Below are 16,899 nucleotides of genomic sequence, written 5' to 3'. Positions count from 1 at the left end.
AAGTCAGATTCAGAAATCGGTTTTTTAAAAGGAATAAACAAACATTAAAATGGTTTCAATGTTGATTTATTTTTGAGGGGTGGGGGAGGGGCAGAGAGAGAGAGAGAGAGAGAGAGAGAGAGAAACAGAATCCGAAGCAGGCTCCAGGCTCTGAGATGTCAGCGCAGAGCCCGACGCGGGGCTCGAACTCACGAGCTGTGAGATCGTGACCTCAGCCGAAGTCAGGTGCCTAACCGACGGAGCCCCCCAGGCACCCCCAGAAATATGGTTAAATGTAAATAAGGATAGACAACTTGCTTTTCCTTTGGACATAGAAGGGGTGAGTCAGGAGAATAGTATCTGGAAGGAATAATGCCATGAAACACGTGCCGTGATTTTCCTGAAATCCACTCAATAGCAAGTATTTTTCAGGCTCAAGAAGGAGGCTTATTAGTGAAATAAGTCATACAGAGAAAGACAGATACCATATGTTTTCACGCTTATGTGGATCCTGAGAAACTTAACAGAAGACCATGGGGGAGGGGAAGGGGAACAAAAAGTTAACAGAGGGGGAAGGAGGCAAACCATGAGAGACTCTTAAAAACTGAGAATAAACGGAGGGTTGATCGGGGGTGGGAGGGGGGGGGCGATGGGCACTGAGGAGGGCACCTGTCGGGATGGGCACGGGGAGTGGTATGGAAACCAATGTGACAATAAATTTCATATTAAAACCAACAAATAAATAAAAAAAAGAAGGAGGCTTATTAGAGATGAGCTGTCTAGTGCTTGGACCCCAAGGCTGAGTTGTAGGGTTAGAGCCAAGGTCTCTGCGTTGCTGGCTCTCTCAGGGACCCACGGGCAGGGAGTTCTGTGCTGCAGGCTCCTGGAGCTGTTGGTGAGCCTGTAGGGGTGCTGGGCCGGGGGGAGGCCTTCTAGGGTCTCCCTTGATGGGCGTGGCTTCTGTGCTGGGCTGTAGAACTCCACCATAACCTGCCTTCGCGCCCCTCCCCACCCCTTTCAGAGTGGGATGTCGAGACAGGGAAGTGCCTGAAGACGCTCAAACACAAAGACCCCATCTGGGCCGCCAGGATCAATGACAACTACATCGTGAGCAGCTGTGAGCGGGGGATAGTCAAAGTGTGGCACACTGTCACGGCCCAGCTGGTAAAGGTGAGAGAGCAGTGGGCTGGCGGGGGCGGGGGCGGGGAGGGGGGAGGGGGTACCGATGGTCATGGATGGGAGGAGACTCACGGTCTCCCCCATAGAGCTCTTCAGACCATCTTAAAGCTATCATGTTAGAGTCACCCAAAGGGTGGTCCTGAAGAATTTTAGGGGAAACTCCCCTCCCACTGCCCCCTCCCCCCCCCCCCCGTTCCCCCGCCCCGACCCCAAAAGAGGGCCATTCTGAGACTGTGGAGGGTCAGGGATCATGTGACTTACGTTGGCATGCAAGTGGTGGTAGCAGGCTACGTTCTGACTCAGTATGATATGCGGGCTCAGGGTCTTTTGACAGTGGCTTTTCCTTTTCCAGAACATTCTACCCCGACTCTTGCATGGGGTAAGGACATGGACAAAGTCACAGTAGTTTTTCTCCTTACTCTCTGGTGAAAAGAGAACAGTGGCTGCTCTTGAAAGCGACTGAATGCTCACACGCACCCAAAGTGTTGCTAGAGTTGAAACCTCCTGGCTCTAGTGGGCGGTGCTGAGATACATTTGTGCCGGGAACACCGGAGCACAGCGAGAAGCTGCTGGGCCGGCTGGTGCATTTTCTTCCCATCAGTATTGTTGTCACCATGGTCTAACCGGCAGTAGCAGGCACGGGGAGGCCCCAAGTGTCCTGTGGTCCTGGCAGGGACCTGGGGTTGGAACACACCTGACCCTTCCCCTTGTGGCAGAAGACGATGGTGAATTCTGGCCCTCTCTCGGACTCCAGGAAGAGGAGGCCTGCCCCAGCCACAGAGCCGTCAGGAGCAAGGCTCTCCTGAATCATTCCTTCACTGGGGAGAGAGCTCTGGAGAGAGGGAGGCATGGACACCACTGGCTTTTTCCGAACAAAAGCAAAGAATGGCGGAGCGTATTGGGATTCATCCAAAGATCCAAAGAAGCCTCCAGCTTTGGCCCTTGGAGGACTCACAGTCTGAGTGGCAGATGGGCTGAAAACAGAGGCATCTTCTCTTGCAGACTCTCATTGGCCACGAGGGAGCCGTGAAGTGTCTGTGCTTTGACCCGTGGCATCTCGTCTCAGGAGGTGCAGATGGCCTGGTCATGGCCTGGAGCATGGTGGGAAAGTACGAGCGGTGCCTCATGGCCTTCAAGCATCCGAAGTAGGTGCCAGGAAAGCCCTGGTTGATGGATGTGGGACTCTCTCCTTTTCCCTCACAGCCCAGATTTTGTAATAACGGTACTAGATGTGGGTTTCGAGAAGTTATTGAAATGTTAGGCTCATGACACATGTGACACATTTATATCCGTTATCAGACGACATTAGGCGCGTTCAGGGTGGAATGGCCACATGCTTACATATGTTTATGAACATTTGCAGAGCCATCCCAAATAATGCCAATGCCAGTAAACTGAAAGTTCTTGGGGTTGGTCTTTACCCCAGGCCTCTACTTAAAATCATCCAAGTGCCAAAGATTTAAAAATAACCAAGGGGTTAAAGAAGGAGCTTTCTTACAAGTCTGCCGGCTACATTCTATTCCAGGACGGCAAACGTCTCATTTTACAATTCCAATCCCAGTTGAGTGGTGGTGGCTGCTTGGAGCCAGTGGAGAAGGAGTCTGAGGTCACATTTGAGCTTGTTTGGAAAGGATCTTGTGGTCAGTTAACGGTTCTGCCACGGCCGCGGGTTTTTATAGGCTGTGCGACGCCACTCTTGTACCGCGTGAACAATGCTTCTTCCCCTGCGTGCGTTATAAAAAACTCTAGGGAAACAAGATGCTACCCTAGTTGACTCAAAGAGTGAATGGATCTTCTAGGGGACCTATCACCGAGAGTTATTTGGTAAAATATGGCCCTAGATTTCCTCGTGTCTTCGTAGGAACCTCTTGAGCCGGCACGCTGGCCTTGTGGGAGGTGGAAGGGGATTTGAGTTACATGTGTGTGTTTACTCTTTGTGGTGTGTGACCGCGTTATTGGTGAGTGGGTGCTGGGAAGGGCTTCTGTCCAGTGATTTATCTGGGGTTATCAGTAAGCCTCTTAGCATGTTGTCTGGATTATCAAAACTTACGAAAGGAAAGAGTCAAGCTTTAGGATGTCGCCTGAAAATTGTAATTATATGTTTTTACTTTATTTATTTATTAAATGTTTATTTATTTATTTTGAGAGAGAGCGCGCGAGCACAAGAAGGGGAGGAGCAGAGAGAGAGGGAGACACAGAATCCGAACCGGCCTCCAGGCTCTGAGCTGTCAGCACAGAGTCCAATGCGGGGCTCCGACCCATGAACCGCGAGATCATGACCTGAGCCCAAGTCAGAAGCTTAACTGACTAAGCCACCCAAGTGCCTCTTATTTTCACTTTTAGATGGGGCGACCAGTTGATCGACTGATCTATCCATCACAGGAGCCACATTGACCTTTTGCTGTCCTTTGAACGCGCTAAGCATGCTGTAGCTTTCAAGGTCTTTGTTGTTTCTGTTTTGCCAGTGGTTGGGGCCTTGAAATGTCTTAATCTGACCCGCGGATCTGACCAGGGCTAAGGCCGAATGGTATGGGGTGAATGTCATTCTGTTAACACATTATATCAATAATCATACTCCAAAACCTGAGCTGACACTCACCTTTTCATCAGATATTTATTGAGGACCTTCTACGAGCTGGGCCTTGTGTTAGGTGCTGGGCATGCAAAGATGAGTAAGAGACAGGTTGTGAGAATTTAACAGTGTACCTGAGGTTTGTGTATGTGTGTGCGAGGGGAGGGGAGAAGATGGAGATAAAGGGTGGTTTTGTGGAGAAGGTAGCACATGAGCAAGGCCATAGACAGACCTGGATGGGTACAGATGGCAGGGATCCACGGACTTGGTTGACACATAAGATCTAACAAATTGGTGGCATCAGATTCCACTTAAAGAAAAATTTTAAGTTTATTTATTTTGAGCGAGAGTGCACGAGCTTGAGCAGGGGAGGGGTAAAGAGAGGGGGAGAGAAATAATCCCAAGCAGGCTCCGAGTTGTTGGCACGGAGCCAGGTGCGGGGCTTGGACCCGCGAACCACGAGATCAGGACCTGAACCAAAGTCGGATGCTTAACCGATTGAGCCACCCCAGCGCTCCCGAATTCAACTTTTTAGTATCATTAACAGGAATGGGGTAATTACATTTTGTAGCTGAATACTCCACACGTCTGGAGGCCCGCTTGGCTGCAGCCGTTGTGGGAAGGTTTTGTGGGAAGCATCTACGTCACCTGGCCCTCTCTCTTCTGCTGGTCGCCACCAAAGGGAGCTCACACATTTCGTCCCTGGGTAAAACTTTCCTTCGGGACGTTTCACTGGAAGAATGCAAGCCGCTCATTTAAGATCCCAAAGGAACTGCTTAAACACTGGGTTTTTGCTTCCTATAAAGATGATCATTTCCCCATGTGTGGATTTCTTTCTTCACTGATGCTAGGGACGCCTGGCTGGCTCCATTGGTGGAGCGTGACTCCTGATCTCGGGGTTGTCGGTTCGAGCCCCGTGTTGGGTGTAGAGATCACTGAAAAATATGTAGTGATACTATCTGAAAAGGCATCAAAACAGTAAGTTCTCAGCATGACTTTTTCAGAAGTCATTAGCTAGGAACCAAATTGTAAGAGGAAAGCGTGATCACCTCTGGATCAGACCCCCCCCCCCCCCCCCCCCGGCCAAAAAACCCCAAACAAATACAAAACAAAACAAAACAAAAATGCAAAAGCACAAAACCCGCGACAGAAGCCTCTGTGTTTCGCCACCTTGTGGCACTGCGACCGGACTGCAGGAAAAATAACCGCGGGATGGGAGGAGAGAGGACAGCCACGTTTTGAAGGTGAATGGCTGGCAAACCGGTACGGCAGTCGTGACCGCTGCCTCCCCACCATACACAAAATACCCCACGCTACCAACACACCCAAGCCTTCCAGCAACACACGGGTACAGCCTGCCGCTCTGTTCTCTTCCAGGGAGGTGCTTCATGTGGCTCTTCTCTTCCTCCGGGTCATCAGCGCCTGTGCCGACGGCAAGATCCGCATTTACAATTTCCTAAATGGGAACTGTCTGAAGGTGATGAAAGTCAATGGCAGAGGTGACCCCGTGCTGTCCTTCTTTATTGAGGGCAACAGGTGGGTGGTAGGTGTGGAGGTCAGAGCCGTGAGCAATTCTGTTTGGATGATTTTCTGCTCCCCTGGGACACCAGCCTTGGCTTTGCTGGCAGGAGGAGAGAGTGGGCGGTGCTCTCCTCCAATTTTGGCGGTAGAAGGGTAATGGTCTTGCGGGGGACTAATCGGACTTTGCACAAAGCTTAGCAGTCGGGGTTCACATTGCTCTCAATTTGTTCCGGATGTCTGGGCAAGTCAGGCCGTGACTACAGTAAGGCACTGCCGTGAATGTGTAGACCCTGCTTGGCTCCCTGGCCCTGCCTTCTCTGACCATCTGTCTCTGATGCCCACTTCTTCTTCTTTTTTTTTTTTTTTAATGTTTATTTATTTTTGAGAGAGAGAGAGAGACAGAGCGTAAGCAGGGAAGGCGCAGAGAGAGAGGGAGACACAGAATCCGAAGCAGGCTCCAGGCTCCTTGCTGTCAGCACAGAGCCGGACGCGGGGCTCGAACTCACGAGCCGTGAGATCACGACCTGAGCCGAAGTCGGGAGCTTAACCGGCTGAGCCACCCAGGTGCCCCTTCTGATGCCCACTTCTAATGCAAGGAGACTTATGGGAGGGTGGGGGATGGCTATAGCGACGGGTCCAGTGTCCATTGGGGAAGAACTGAGCCGGTGGGTTTACAGAAACCAGAACAATGACTAATTATATATAGTATTACACTTGCTATATGCTAGGTTCGGGGCGATATTATGTGAAAATACCCAAATAGAATTGTCTTTTACACAGATCACTTGAGACATCAGTTAATCTCCCTGAACCATATTGCCTTCCTTTTTTTTTTTTTTTTTTTTTTGGTAAAGAAAAAAAAACCTGATGTTTTATTAATTTATTATTATTTTTTTTTTTTTTTACATTTATTTATTTACTTGGAGAGCGAGAGAGTGGGGAAGGGGCAGAGACAGAATCCTGAGTAGGCTCCGTGCTGTCAGCCCGACACGGGGCTTGATGCCATGAACCACGGGATCGTGACCAGAGCTGAAGTCGGACGCTTAACCGACTGAGCTACCCGGGTGCCCCACAGCTGTTCTGTTTAAATTTAGGGCATGCTCAGAGACTTTGGGGATGATGGAGGGACAGAGGGAGCAAAGTCCTCTGTTACAGTTTTCCTCATCCCCATCACAGCAATAGAAACATGGTATTTGGATACTGTGCTTGAGAAAAAGAGTGAACTTCAAGACGGTGGGGTGCAGAGTAGCTAAGTTTTCTGCGCTCGGCACCCTAGGAACTTGGTACTCACTCCGTGAATGGAAATTCACTTAAAAATATTTTAACTTGAGGGCCGCCTGGGTGGTTCAGTCGGTTAAACGCCAGAATTCGTCTCAGGTCATGATCTAGCGATTTGTGAGTTCGAGCCCCACGCACAGAGCCTGCCTTGGGTCCTCTGTCCCTCCCTCTCTCTCTGCCCCTCTCCCACTGGTTCCCTCTCTCTCTCTCTCTCCCTCTTTCAAAATAAATAAACTTAAAAAAATGTTTTAACTTGGAAAGTGAAGTAATCAGAACATATGGCCGCGCTTACACTTAATTTTAAAGGAAACGACCCTCACCGCCCCGCCGGCTACCTTTCATCCCTCCAGATCCGACACCATCCTGCTTGTACAGTCTCTCCCCCCGGGCGCTGTTCCCTTGGCCTCGGCATTGGACACGACCGTGATTGAAATGCCTTATTTGGAGGCCCGGGCGGTGGTGGCCTTCATGCTCCTTTTGTGGGCGATCTTGTTGCTTTCGTTCCAGGATGGTGATCAACACGGAGAGCAATATTCTCATGTTCCAGTTTGAGAATGTAAAGTGGCAGTACTCCCTGGACAAGGCCAAACAAAAGAAGAAGGAGAAAGAAGAGGACAGGGGAGAAAACAGCCTTGTGGAAGTTCTCTCCAGGTCTAGCACTCAGGTTTCCAGCCTGAAGGACTCATTATCCAGTCAACAAACTGTGACCCAGGAGTCCCTGTTAAGTAAACCATGCAGGTCCCGAGTTTTCCGGAGGGCAACCAGGTTACCTACAGGTAAGAGAACTGAATCCCAGGCCACCTCAGTGTACCCGATGGAGTGGATGAGAGGGTGGCAGGATGAGTTTCTTTGTAGGGAAAGAACGAGCATACAAGTTGGGGAGGGGCAGAGAGGGAGGGAGACACAGAATCCGAAGCAGGCTCCAGGCTCCGAGCTGTCAGCACAGAGCCCGACGTGGGGCTCGAACCCACGAACCGCGAGATCACGACCTGAGCCCAAGTTGGATGCTTAACTGACTGAGCCACCCAGGTGCCGCAGTGATTTATTTTATTTAAGTTCATTTATTTGTTTTGAGAGAGAGAGAGAGAGAGAGAGAGAGAGAGCGAGAATGGAGGAGAAGCAGAGAGAGAGAGAGGGAAAGACAGGATCCCAAGCAGGCTCCACACTGTCAGCACAGAGCCCCATGCAGGGCTCAAACTAAGGAACCGTGAGATCATGACCTGAGCTGAAATGAGGAGTCGGATGCTTAATCCACTGAGCCACCCAGGCGCCCACCAATGATTTCTTGATAATGTAAATCTTCACCTTTAAGGAAGGTGGGAGCCCATTCTTTTTGATTCACCAACTGGTTAGCCAACTCAAGAGAATCTCCTGATTTTCAAGGCCTAGGTTTACAAACGTATTAGAATCTTTGTACCGTAGATAACTAATATCTACTATATACTTGCCATGAATACAAAAAGCAACCAACATCTGCGCCCATCCAAACATACATTACATAATTATTTCCTTAAAACAGAGGCAAGATATTATTGTACCACAGAAAAATGAGCTATGCAGAATGTATTATCTCGAGAGCCTGATTGATAACATGCGTACCCAGAAAATATTAGTTATAAAGCAGATACGTGTGTGTGTGTGTGTGTGTGTGTGTGTGCGTGAGTGCTGTTGGGAATGCTATTTATAAGACGCACAGAGAATAAATTTGGAGTGAGCTACAGTGGCCAGACTCCTTCCTTTTACCTGTCCCCGATTTTGGCATGGGTAACTGGATCCCCAGATCTAAAGAGAACATCAAGAGATCACGTCCAGGCATACACTACAAATGATCAGCTCTCTCTTGAGGAGACCAAGAGGTTTAGGTGATGCTTAAAGCTTGGCAATCAGTAGGAAAAGTGGGTGAGAGGAAGGGCAGGAGGGGATGTAGATCTTAGGCTCCGGATGACTTACCTAGTGTGACACAACAACAAACAAGGTGATAGTCTGGGTGAAAATCATTCGATGACCAGCTATGCGCCACCCCCCCCCCCTTATGTAGACCTAATCGAATTATATAATTACTATGACTTCCTCCTCAATCTTCATGTAGGAGTGTTAACAGAGGCACCTCAAAGTCAAGGAAAGTCAAAATCACCCCGAAGATATGGCAGGAAGAGGGCGAGTCCTGTTTGTAAGGAAACAAGGGGGCATAGATGGTGGGCAAGAGAGTTTGGAAGCAAAAATCCTTGCAGGGGATACGACAAACGGTGATACTTTATTCTGGATCAGGGGCAGGATCCTCTCTCTCTCTCTTGCTCGCTCACTTTTCCCCATCTAGTTTTTCAGCAAGCCCATGACCTTGCTTATCTTTGAGAATTCAGAAGGGATAAAATGTCTGGCTTTTCTTAAGGGTGATTGGTTTTCCTTCCTTGTTCCCTTACGCACAGCGTGAGAACTTCTGTAAGAGCTGCCTTTCCAGTTTTGGTCTCACAGCCTGCCTCCTCCCTGCCACTGAGACTTCTCACTTCTGGGACTATTGTGTCATCAGGAATAGAATGTCCCTTTGTTGTTTTGGAGAGACTGTGGTAAAGATTTAAAATGCCTTTCAAATATTTTTGGTTAATCGGATAGCACTTGAGTCAAACTCCCTGCAGAGACTAGCTTCAAGGTGAAGTTTCAGGAGGGCTCTACTAACAAGGGCTCTACTATATCCTTGAACATACGTATGTTTATGTACCTGTACAGGTATACCTGCAAGGGTAAAGTCTTAGCAGTGGCATTGCCAAGACAAAGGATAACGGCCCTTAACAGTTAGAAAGGTATCGGGGCACCTGGGTGGCTCAGTAGGTTAAGCGCCGCACTTCGGCTCAGGTCATGATCTCACAGTTCGTGAGTTCAAGCCCCATATTGGGCTCTCTGCTGTCAGCACAGAGCCTGCTTCAGATCCTCTGTCTCCCTCTCTCTGCCCCTCCCCTTCTCTCACACACTCTCTCTCTTAAAGATATATAAACATAAAAAAATTGGAAAGATATTGATATCACACGCCTATGTTTATTGCAGCATTAGTTACGATAGCCAAATTATGGAAGCAACCCAAGTGTCCATCAGTAGAGGAACGGATAAAGAAGATGTGGGGTGTGTGTGTGTGTGTGTGTGTGTGTATTTACTTGCATATATACATATACTATATACAAATATATACATATATATACCCCACATATGTACATTATATATATATTTGTGCATACACACACACATACACACACACACACACATACACACACTGAAATATTACTCAGCCATAAAAAGAATGAAATCTTGCCATTTGCAACAACACGGATAGATCTAGAGGGTATAATGGTAAGCGAAATAAGTTAGTCAGGGAAAGACAAGTACCGTATGATTTCACTCATATGTGGAATATAAGAAATCAAAGGAACAAAGAAAAAAAGATACCAAACAACAGACCCTTAACTATGGAGAACAAACAGATGGTTGCCAGAGGGGAGGTGAGTGGGGGGATGGGTGAAATAGGTAAAGGGAATTAAGAGTACGCTTATCTTGATGAGCACTGAGTAATGTACAGAATGGTCGAGTCACTACGCCTGAGGCTAATATAATGCTGCATGTTGACTATGCCGGAATTAAAATGAAAAAACATAATACCAAAAGAGGGGAACACTAACATAGCTGATTGGGTTTGGGAAAAAATTAGAAAGATGTTGCCATAGTTATCTTTAAAAATGATATACCAATTTACAGTCCCACCAACAGTGCATGAGAGCTCCCACCACACCCAGGCATGTCCACACTGGGTGTTAGCCATCATTTTGTACTTGCTTATATGGTCAGGAAAAATAGTTTCTGCATTTCTTTGAGGTGGATCACTAACAAGCTAAATGTCCACCAGCGGGAAGTGATGAAGTAGATATGGAAAAATTCACACTATGGAATACTTGCTAACAGCTAAAAATTGTATCACGAGGACCTACATATATTGACTTGGAAAGAGATCCATGATATATTATTGTATGAAAAAAGACACCCTGGTGAACAATGAGGTATCACAATTCCTTTTTTAAAAAATTTGGGGGGTGCCTGGGTGGCTCAGTTGGTTGAGCGTCCGACTTTGGCTCAGGTCATGATCTCACGGTCTGTGGGTTCAAGCCCCACATTGGGCTCTGTGCTGACGGCTTGGAGCCTGGAGCCCGCTTTGGATTCTGTGTCCCCCCCCCCCCCACTCCACCCCGTTCCTCCTCTGCTGGCACTCTGTCTCTCTCTCAAAAATAAAGATTAAAAAAAAAAATGTGAGTTTGTTGACACACAATGTTACATTAGTTTCAGGTAAATGACATACTGATTTGACAAGTTAACACATTATGCTATGTCCCCATTACATTGCTATCACAATATCATTGACTGTATTCCTCATGCCGTGCCTTTTATTCCCATGACTTAACTCATTTAGTAACTGGAAGCCTGTATCTCCCACTCCCCTTCACCCATTTTGCTCATTCTTTCCCCACCCCCTTCCCTCTGGCAACCATCTCTGTATTTATAGGTCTGATTCTACTTTTATTCATTTATTGTTGTTGTTGTTGTTTTTTAAGATTCCACTTTTGAGTGAAATCTGGTGGTATTCGTCTTTCTTGGTTTGACTTGTTGCACTTAGCATCATACCCTCCAGGTACTCTCTGTGTTGTCTCAAATGGCACGGTGTCATTCTTTTTATGACTGCTTAAACATCTTCATAATCCATTCATCTATTGTTGGACATCTACATTGCTTCCATATCTTGGCTATTGTAAATAATGCTATAATAAACATAAGGATGCATATATTGAATTAGTGTTTTTGTTTTCTTTGGGTAAATATCCGATAGTGGAAATACTCCATACTGTTTTCCACCATGGCTGCACTGATTTGCATTCCTAAGAACAGTGCACGACAGTTCCTTTCTCTCCACATTCTTGCCAATGCTTATATCTTGTATTTTTTATTTTAGTCATTCTGACAGGTGCAAAATGGTATCTCATTGTGGTTTTGATTTGCATTTCTCTGCAAATTATTAGAGATGTTGAGCATCTTTTCATGCATCTGTTGACCATCCGTGTGTCTTCTTTGGCAAAATGTCTATTCAGGTCCTCTGCCCATTTTTTAAATTGGGTTGTTTTTTTGGTGATGAGTTGTGTAAGTTCTTTACATATTTTGGATATTAACCGCTGGTTGGATAGATCATTTGCAAATATCTTCCACCCTTCAGTAGGTTACCTTTTTGTTTTCTTGGTGGTTTCCTTTGCTGTGTGCAAAAGCCTTTTATTTTGATGTAGTCCTGATGTTCTCCCCCCCGCTTTTTTTTTTTTTTTTTTTTTTTTTTTGCTTTTGTTCCCCTTGCCTTAGGAGACCTAGGAGACGTATCTAGAAAAATCTTGCTACGACTGATGTCAGACAGATTACTGCCTGTGTTCTAGGATTTTTATGGCTTCGGGTCTCACATTTAGGTCTTTAATCCATTTTGAGTTTATTTTTGTGTGTAGTGTTAAAGGTTGGTCCAGTTTCATTCTTTTGGTTGCAGCTGTCCAGTTTTCCCAGCACCATTCATTGAAGAGACTGTTTTTCCCCATTGTATATTCTTGCTTTCTGTGTCATAGATTGACCATATAATTACGGGTTTATTTCTGGGCTCTGTGTTCTGTTCCATTGGTCTATGTCTCTCTTTCTTTTTTTTGAATGCCAGCACCATGCTGTTTTGATTACTACAGCCTTCTAGTGTATATTAAAATCTGAATTCTGATACCTCCAGCTTTGTTTTTCTTTCTTAAGATGGCTTTGGCTATTTGAGGTCTTTTGTGGCTTCATACGTATTTCGGTGTTTTTTCTTCTAGTTTTGTGAAAAATGCTGTTGGTATATTGTTCAGGGATTACACTGAATCTGTAGATGGCTTTGGGAAATATGGATATTTTAACAATATTAATTTTTCCAGTCCGTAAGCATGGAATACCTGTTTTCTGTCATCAATGTCTTATAGTCAATCCAATGTCAATTGAATGTCAATTCAATGTCAATGTCAATTTCTTTCATCAATGTCTTATAGTTCAGAGTATAAGTCTCACCTCTTTGATTAAGTTTATTTCTAGGTATTTTATTATTCTTGGTGCAGTTGAAAATGGGAGTGTTTTTAAAATTTTTCTTTCTGCTGCTTCATTATTAGTGTATATAAATGCTACGAATTTCTGCTACTAATTTTGCATCCTGCAACTTTACGGAATGCACTCACTACTTCCAGTAGTGTTTTGGTAGTCTTAAGGATTTCCTATGTATAGTATCATGTCATCCGGAAATAGTGACAGTTTAACTTCTTTACCAACGTGGACACTTCTTATTTCTTTTTCTTATCTGATTGCTATGGCTAGGACTTCCAGTACTACATTGAATAAACGTGGTGAGAGTGGACATCCTTGTCTTATTCCTGATCTTAGGGTAAAAGCTTTCAGTTTTCACCATGGAGTATAATGTTGGTTGTGGATTTTCATGTCTGGCCTTTATTATGTTGAGGTATGTTCTCTCTACCCCCACTTTCTTGACACAATTCCTTTTTTTTTTTTAAATTTTTTTTAACGTTTTTTTAATTTATTTTTGAGACAGAGACAGAGCATGAACGTGGGAGGGACAGAGAGAGGGAGACACAGAATCAGAAGCAGGCTCCAGGCTCTGAGCCATCAGCCCAGAGCCCGATGTGGGGCTCGAACTCACGGACCGTGAGATCGTGACCTGAGCTGAAGTCGGACGCTCAACCGACTGAGCCACCCAGGCGCCCCAACACAATTCCTTTTTTTAATGTTTTTATTTTTTGTTTTTGAGAGAGAGAGAGCGAGAGACAGAGCATGAGTGGGGGAGGGACAGAAAGAGTGAGACACAGAATCTGAAGCAGGCTCCATCCAGGCTCTGAGTTGTCAACGCAGAGCCCGACGTGGGGCTCAAACCCACAAATTGTGGGATCGTGACCTGAGACGAAGTCAGATGCTTAACTAACTGAGCCACCCATGTGCCCCAAAACAATTCCTTTTTCTAAAGGAGAAAAACTGCGTGTTTTCATGTACACACATACATACACACACACAGAGTGGTTGATTCTGGGATTAAAAAGGACAGTGGGGAAGATTTTAACATCTTAATTTTATTTAGTTTTATATGCTTTAGTAAAAATGTTTAATATTTTACTATTTACTATTTTAACATCAATTTAACAATATTTAATCATCAATTCAATATTATAACTATTAAATACTATTTAATGTAATAATTTAACATTTAATAATTTAATAAAATATTATTTATTTAACAAAGTGGACAGGGAGATATTTGAAGCTTCATCCCATCTTAGTATGCCCATACACAAACATCTTGGGATAAAACCTATTTTGTCAAGGAAAATTATATGTTCAGCACACTGTTGCATTTTATTTGCTAGTTATGCATTGGTATAGTTTGGGATACAGATTGTCTTTAATGTTTATTTATTTTTGACAGAGAGAGAGAGGGAGAGAGAGAGAGGGAGAGAGAGAGAGAAACAGTGCAAGTGGGGGAGGGGCAGAGAGAGAGGGAGACACAGAATCTGAAACAGGCTCCAGGCTCCGAGCTGTCAGCACAGAGCCTGACACGGGGCTCGAACCCACGAACCGCGAGATCATGACCCGAGCCAAAGTTGGACGCTTAACTGACTGAGCCACCCAGGCGCCCCACGTACAGACTTTTAATTGTTAGGTCAGACTAGACAATGTCTTTCATGACTCGGTTATTCCTTTCGTAAAATGGGGATAATGCTTTCAGTGTATCTGTGAGGTATTGGAGGGAGTGAAAAGCCCAAGTGAAAGAGAGATAATAGATTTGCTCCCATGTGAAGACATCCTTGCTACTTCTAGGCATTAGGCGCCTTGGAAGTCTTGACCGTCATGCAGCATGTCAGAATGAATCTCTTATCCCTGTCAAGTGACTTTTAGAACTGCTGCTATCGTTAAAAAACATTTTAGGAACTCTTGTTCAGGACATACCTTTTTTGGTCACATTGTGATATATTTAGGCTGTATATTTTGATGCAGTTTTGAGTTGGGAAAATGTCCAAAGATCATTTGGAATCAAATTTGATAAATAATTAATAAGATAGAGGTCAAACTTTGTGATGCATTTTTTGTTTAAAAATAGAGATTGGTGGGGCACCTGGTGGCTCAGTCGGTTAAGCGTCCAACTCTTGGTTTCAGCTCAGGTCATGATCTCACGGTCCATGGGACTGAACCCCATGTCTGGCTCTGTGCTGACAGTGCTGAGCCTGCTTGGGATTCTCTCTCTCCCTCTCTCTTTGCCCCTCCCTCGCTTGTGCTCTCTCTCAAGATAAATAAACATTTAAAAAAATAGAGATTTGTTACTATAAATTTATAAGGCCTATTTTGTGTGAATCATAAATGAGGTAGAAAGCACCTTCCCACAGGGAAGTCACAAAATGTGTGGAACATTGGGATCACATGTGTTCCCTCCAAAATATGCATATCTAGAGCTTAATACACACTTGTACACAAATACCAGTATATTTCGTAAAAACTTGTTGTGTTGAATATGTCATAATTTGTAGCGTTATAGAGGATTTTTGCCCACATGACGGCATACCCATTGGACAGCAAAGACCTCAGATGGGTTTAACTTTCATGCATAACGAATTACTATTTTTCATGGAACACTCTGACTTGCTTTTGTTTTCTTTTTTTGAAAAACCAGATGATGAGAAAATTCAAAAAGAAAGACGCCCCGTAGACATGATCAAGTGCTCGAAGAAAAAGTCCTGGCAAATCCCTATGTCACCTGACCAGTTCCTACTGACCGTTAATGCCCTGCAGCAGGCCCATAATTCGGGGGCATTTGCCTATCCCCGTAGGCCGCAAACCCAAGTCATCGATGCCCAGGGACCTTCAATTCCACACCCAAGGAAGGTCTTGAGTTTCAAAGGAAAATCAATCCAACACGCAGTTGATAGGTTGAGGCGCAGCGAGCCTCCCATAGATGTGAAACAAACCAACATTCCCCTGGAGATCCAGAAACTGCAGCCCAACCTGAAGAACTCTTTGCACAGTCCCCGAGTCCAGTCCACCATACCCCAACCCGTGATAATCCACCCCCGACTCACCGGCAGCTGCAAGGGTGAAGACCAAGTGACCAGCTCCATCGACGGGACCGTGCGCGCCTTCAGCCCATTAACCAGCACGCAGGTCATTAAACCGAACCGCATGCTGGCTCCACCAGCGGGCATGACAACCAAATCTATCAAGAGAGAACGACCTCACTTCTGTACGACCCTTGACCCCTTTAGAGCGAACACTCAGTTCATGTTGTTGACTGTAAGGGAGGAGAAAGAGTACAGGGAGGCCAAGACGAAGGAGTATCAGGCCAGGAAGCGCACTAAAGTGCTCGATCCAGAAAAAGCCAGCAAATCTGCATGGATCAGGAAGATCCAAGGCCTGCCTATTGATAATTTCCTGAAGCAAGGGAAAATAGCAGCTCCTGAACTTGGACAAAACATGTTTATCTGAACCAGCCTTGGGGCATGAACATCTTACAATAAACAGAAAACCAAGTGGATGTTGGGGTTTGGCCACTTGTTTTGTTTGTTTGTTTGTTTGTTTTGGACTGGCCCTTGGCAATGTGGGGAGTCCGAATTATCTTCCTAGAAGCCAAAGAATTGATATAATCAAAGTAAGAAAAGAGGGGGAGCTGGGAGCTGGGAGCGATTGGCATCTGTGTTCCCACTGAAAACCACCGAAACTTATGAAAGCCCAACTTCACTGGTGGGAGATGGGAAAGTGATCATTGGAAATTGAATACCACTCATCATTACCAGTTTAGGGCTACCATTCTGATCGCACATGAATGATGGGATTGTGTTAGAATAATGCATTGGAATTCTCGGGTATTTTTGCACGGAAGCCTGATGAAGTTCAATGAGCTCAGTTAAGCATCTAAAAGGAGATACCCTCAATGGGGTTGACCTATTGCATTGGAGAACGTTATGTGTTCTTTTCCTTCTCAGGGCTCTTATGGAAGAGAATTAGGCATAGACATCTTTTCTTCGAAGAGGGACACTAATATCAAGTGTGTGGATGTTTCTACTTAGACCTTCCAAGATGGTGTCGGGGACCAGGCAGGTAAAAGAGGGCGGCACACTACTGGAGCGATTGGAGAGCTCAAGCCTCCTACTCCGTGGCTCAGCATGACCACAGGATGGTGTGAGATAGTAGAAAATATATATTGGTCTCTGCCCCCAGTTCCTGGCACAGAGCTCCTGAAACCCTTATAAATTCCTAAGTGATATGAACACCAGGAACATCTCTTCTTTTTAACCAGG

General features: G+C 45.5%; 1 protein-coding gene across 3 annotated transcripts in view; it reads left to right on the top strand.

Moving 5' to 3' along the window:
• Window positions 1-16,136, top strand: part of FBXW10B (F-box and WD repeat domain containing 10B) — a 33,787-nt gene extending 17,651 nt beyond the window's left edge. Inside the window, exons 9-13 of one of the 3 annotated variants that reach the window (XM_015081165.3) lie at window positions 1,001-1,149; window positions 2,161-2,303; window positions 5,108-5,266; window positions 7,037-7,305; window positions 15,279-16,136. In XM_015081165.3, the coding sequence (XP_014936651.3) occupies window positions 1,001-1,149; window positions 2,161-2,303; window positions 5,108-5,266; window positions 7,037-7,305; window positions 15,279-16,087 (1,529 nt within the window). In that variant the 3' untranslated portion in view covers window positions 16,088-16,136. The remainder of the gene's footprint in view (window positions 1-1,000; window positions 1,150-2,160; window positions 2,304-5,107; window positions 5,267-7,036; window positions 7,306-15,278) is intronic. The other 2 variants (XM_027047283.2, XM_027047282.2) reach the window with 2 other exon arrangements.
• The last annotated feature ends 763 nt before the right edge of the window (window positions 16,137-16,899 follow it).

This window comes from Acinonyx jubatus, chromosome E1, assembly GCF_027475565.1.
Source record: "Acinonyx jubatus isolate Ajub_Pintada_27869175 chromosome E1, VMU_Ajub_asm_v1.0, whole genome shotgun sequence".
NCBI classification, from domain to species: domain Eukaryota; kingdom Metazoa; phylum Chordata; class Mammalia; order Carnivora; family Felidae; genus Acinonyx; species Acinonyx jubatus.
This window is presented reverse-complemented; position numbering and strand designations above follow the sequence as displayed.